Raw genomic sequence first — 4,578 nt, forward strand, 5'->3', positions numbered from 1 at the left:
CACAATTTTTAAGACCCAGACATCAAAATTCAAGACTTTTTAAAGACTTTTTAAGGTATTATTTCCACATTAATAAATTCAATGCTTTTAAGGCTTTTTAAGACCCCGCGGGAACCCTGCATTAGAATAATGCACTGTACGAACAACATGAGCCACACATTACTATGACATTGAGAATTTGTTTGTGTGGCTGTTTGGATAGAGGATAGAGGCTCAATGTGTTTCTGCACTGCAGTTTAAATGTAAAATATTAAACAGTTTCTTTTTCTTTTTTCATTGAAGAGCAATAAACAAAATGCATTGCAAAAGCAAATATTTATTAAAATATAAAAGAAAGTCTGTCAGCTCTTTCCTCATTCCTTTAATTAAACCTACTAGTTTGATGAAAGATAGCAGTGGCTCTTTGATAAAGACATATGTACATTAAACGCTTTCAAATTTACAAACACTCACAAATATCCATAAAACGTCTCGTCAAGTACTGCAATATAAACTTGTTTCCAGAACATTCTTTTGCTGCATAATTCAATAACAGTGGTTTTGGCTTCAGTGTTTATAAGGAAGAAACATTGTGTGGTTAAATTCAAAAGTACAATAAAAAGCATGTACATCCCCTAAAAATGTCACAAGGTAGTGTGCATTTTTCTCGATTTACTTTAACAGTGAAGTTGAAACATTGAAATTGCGATAGGATAAATCTCACAAACACCCACCAGGAGCATGTGTAGGTCATTTTCACCCCAAAATTAAAATAAATAAATTATATTGTCCTAATAGGATTTTTAAGACATTTTTCATTTCAACGCAATTTGAATTTAAATGGTAAAATATTTACATATCACAGTTGTATATATTGTATTGCCATTAAAGTCATTGTATTACATTTATAAGAATCTAATGACTCAACCACTGAGATTGGAGATTGGAATATTAAGAAAAAAGTTCAACATCCAAACACATCCAAATTAAATTTCATGGAAATTATCACACACACCCACCCACCCACACACACACACACACACACACACACAAAAAAAAATCATAATAGTCCTAAAATAGGTTTTCATTTTAGGGTGAAATGTGACCTGGACATGTATGTGAAAGATTCGACTAGTCCGATGCAAAACTATTACATATTGGTGGTCATAAGCTAATAGTTTTCCTCTAAATTCATATTACTGTGATCAGGCATCACATAGATAGACTTGCTTTTCTTCTTGCGGCCTGTGGCGTTCTCTGGCTCAGGTACTGATGTTAAAGACAGATAGGCGGCTATGCTGCTCCTCACCCCGTAGCTCATCATGTTATCTTTGCTTTCCACAGTATCCAGTCCGCTTGGGCTCATAAGCTGAGACCTATTTATGTGAAGACATATTTATACACCAAGCTCACACTGAAGGAACACAAGCTCAGCAAGTGAAGGAAATGCTTAGCATGATCTAAAAAAGACTGAGACATACTTATTCACTTTCTTCCAATCCAAGTTACGGCGTATCACCACAGGTGGCGCATCCTGGGTTGAGCTCGGGGCAGGGTTGGATAAAGCGAGACACGGGGCGCTGAGAACACAACATATACCATCCGACGAGTCTGAGGGGAAACCGAAACACATCAGCATTAACGCATCACACACCCATTCTACATTACAAGCAGAGCATGAGAGCTTTGTCTCACCAGAGTAGTGATTGACCATGTCCTCCAGACACTGGAAGGTAAGCCGTGGTGAGATGTAGTACCAGCTATTAGACAGACGGAATATCTTATAGTGCTTCACGGTCCTGTGTCTCACAGAGAGAGAATATACACCTGCAGGGAACAGCAGCCATGACTGCAGTGTCATTTGCACTTCCACTGACACCGAAATATGTGTGAGTGTACACCATTTTGCATATAAACTTGTTGACGTGAATACAAGCAAGACACTTCCTGGTACTTACCTCTCTCTTGCGGACTTTCTCTAATTAGAAATGACCCGACACTGTTACCAGGCAATGATAAAAGCTCTTCTGCCTTCTGTCTGCTAACCCCCTCAAACAGCCATCTTTAGAAGCAAGAAATGCCAAAAAGGAAATGATGTTACCAATTGAAAATAGTGACTTCCCAATTCAATAAAGAAATGGATTATTTTAGTCCTTAGTATATCAGAAGTAAGATCAGAGTTTCATATAACACAATTTACATACAATGTGTAGTTAAATCAAAATATGTGCACTACAGTTCAAAGGTTTTGGGGTCACAACATCTTTTTTTAAGAAATTAATACTTTATTCATCAAGGACGCATTTTAAATCATCAAATTAAATCATGAATTAATGCAAATCAATCAAAATGGATAGTAAAGACTTTTCTAATGTTACAAACTGTTATTTTGAACTTTTTATTCATCAAAGAATCCTGAAACAAATCAAATGCATCAAGGTTTCCACAAAATTATTAAGCAGCACAACTGTTTTCAACATTGATAATAATAAGAAATGTTTTTGGAGCACCAAATCAGCATATTAGAACATTTTTAAATATATTAAAAAAGAAAAAGGTTATTTTAAATTGTAATAATATTTCACATTATTAGTGTTTTACTGTATTTTGGATCAAATAAATGCAGCCTCGGTGAGCATTAGAAAACATCTTACCGACCCCAAACCTTATATAGAAGAAAGTTTAGAAAGTGTTGCACTTTCGAAATGTTCTGAAAGAGATTGCCTCACGTCATTGATCATTCAGTGCGTATTGTATTCTGTCCAGATGATATTCTGCACTTGGGAATGAATTTCTGGGATCATCATGAAACATACAGTAGATAAGTGAGGATAATCAGTTCATAATTACCCATGATAAACTTTTGCCACATGATTACTTGGAATGTAATTCTCAGTTCCTGTTTGAAGAGAACGCACTTTCCACCAGCAACCATCTCTGTAAAGCATTCATTGACGTACATTAAAAGACATTTTTCTAGATTGTATGCGTATACATAAACTATACAGTATATGTATATGCACATGAATGTTAAAATAAAAGATGCATTTCACAAGGTGCTGATGCATTATATATTACAGGTGTTTGTTGTTAGATAGCATGAAACACGTTATATTTCTTTAAAAGAACACTTACTCTGAAAGACCTTTGAGTCTGTCCCCCATCTTAAAGATAGGTACACTTATGTCACGACACGGATAATCAGCAAGCACCACAAGACTGTCGCAGTCTGTAAACAATATGAGTTATGTCAAAAACATATTTAGGTATACAGCAGGTGAAGAACCATAGCTTACCTTTAAACATGGAGTCAAAGCTGTTAGGCTCTGGGTTCGACTTTTCCGGCCTCGTCACATTGCCCATGATGGCAGGTTATAGAGCCTGCAGCTCTACAGATTCTGAAATTTAAAAAGCATATTTCATGTTTATACAATGGAGCATTTGAGCAATGCATTTGATAGTCCAACAGCTAATGCAACAGGCGGTTTAATTTTGCAACTTCCTCTCAACTAATGTGTTATCGCTGAGAAAAAATAGAAAGGGAAGCTGCGGAGAGCCAAGGTCTAACACTATTTTCCATAAACTATTTAACTCATTTTTTACAGTGCAACAAAACTTCTGTATATGCTCCATTTTTTCCTAGATTGACCTGTTTATTTGAGACTCGTCACTTAAAATGCCATTTACATTGATGATGGCCTTTAACCATCCTCAAAATGAATGCTGAATTTTTACATAAAAACATCAAACATGGTATGCGCACGATCTTTATTGCGCACTAATTTTTATTGTAAATATGATTTAGAGGGGGAGGTTACTGTAGGTAAATAAATCTCAATGGATAACACTTGACACTCTTTCTTTTTCCAGTGAAACAGCCTATAAATGTCAAAACTCTTTTTAGTTCCCACTCCACACCAACAGAAATATGCTAGGCACATAAATTCGTTTTCTTACCTCTCACTTTAAGCAGTTAAATATCCATGTTTCCTCCAGAGGGCAAAGCTTCAGTTCTGGGTGGCTGCTCTCAATAAAGTAGAAGCAGGTGGTTTAGAGTAAAGAAATATCGCCCTGGTCTCCGACCGAAGGCCAGCCGTAACAGCAGTTGAGTTCTGAGTGGCCTGCACTGCTCTGCAGGCTTATCTAAACTGAGCACTGGTCTGCTGAAAACAGAACATAGCCACATACTTCCTCTGGTAAAATGAGGAAGAGTTCCCTAACTATGTCTTCCTTCATCCCCTCAACGTGCACCAACAGAAATTAATACAGATTCTTAATGCAGATAATACAGGACAGCAAATCATTATTTAATGCAAATAAGCACAATCTGCAAACTTTAAGTTGAGAGTTAAATATGTGATTCTGAGCGCTCAGTTTGGTTTGTTCAAATGGGTGTTGTGCAACTTCCTGTGTATGGCATTAGTGGGTGAAGGTCTGGGTGTGAGTGCTTCTACAGTGTGAGTTTCTTTCAGCATGACGCCTATATCTACACATTAAAAGGTCATAATGTAATCTAGTGCAGAACATACAACGCTGTAGAATTGCTTACCATTTATCCTTCAAACGAGAGACCATTTTGTACATTTTTAGACAGCCAGA

The 4,578-nt window shown here is 36.5% G+C and overlaps 1 protein-coding gene across 1 annotated transcript; it reads right to left on the reverse strand.

Moving 5' to 3' along the window:
• Positions 1-296: 296 nt before the first annotated feature.
• On the reverse strand, positions 297-4,371 carry sla1a (Src like adaptor 1a). Its single transcript, XM_084130784.1, has 8 exons — positions 3,937-4,371; positions 3,276-3,377; positions 3,115-3,208; positions 2,830-2,916; positions 1,938-2,041; positions 1,675-1,806; positions 1,461-1,590; positions 297-1,355 (listed from the first exon to the last, which is right to left on the reverse strand). The coding sequence occupies exons 2-8, from the start codon at positions 3,340-3,342 to the stop codon at positions 1,151-1,153; spliced, it is 819 nt and encodes a 272-aa protein (XP_083986910.1). The 5' UTR covers positions 3,343-3,377; positions 3,937-4,371; the 3' UTR covers positions 297-1,150.
• Between the last annotated feature and the right edge of the window lie 207 nt (positions 4,372-4,578).

Source organism: Abramis brama (genome assembly GCF_963993115.1).
Source record: "Abramis brama genome assembly, chromosome: 12".
In the NCBI taxonomy this organism is placed as follows: Eukaryota; Metazoa; Chordata; class Actinopteri; order Cypriniformes; family Leuciscidae; genus Abramis; species Abramis brama.

Bases quoted from the DNA above. Each gene is read 5' to 3' on its own strand.
- sla1a (XM_084130784.1), bottom strand. From the start codon at position 3,342: ATGGGCAATGTGACGAGGCCGGAAAAGTCGAACCCAGAGCCTAACAGC. The intron at 3,209-3,275 runs GTAAGCTATGGT...TATTGTTTACAG, and splicing joins CTTTGACTCCATGTTTAAAG to ACTGCGACAGTCTTGTGGTG. The intron at 1,591-1,674 runs GTGAGACAAAGC...GTTTCCCCTCAG, and splicing joins CATGGTCAATCACTACTCTG to ACTCGTCGGATGGTATATGT.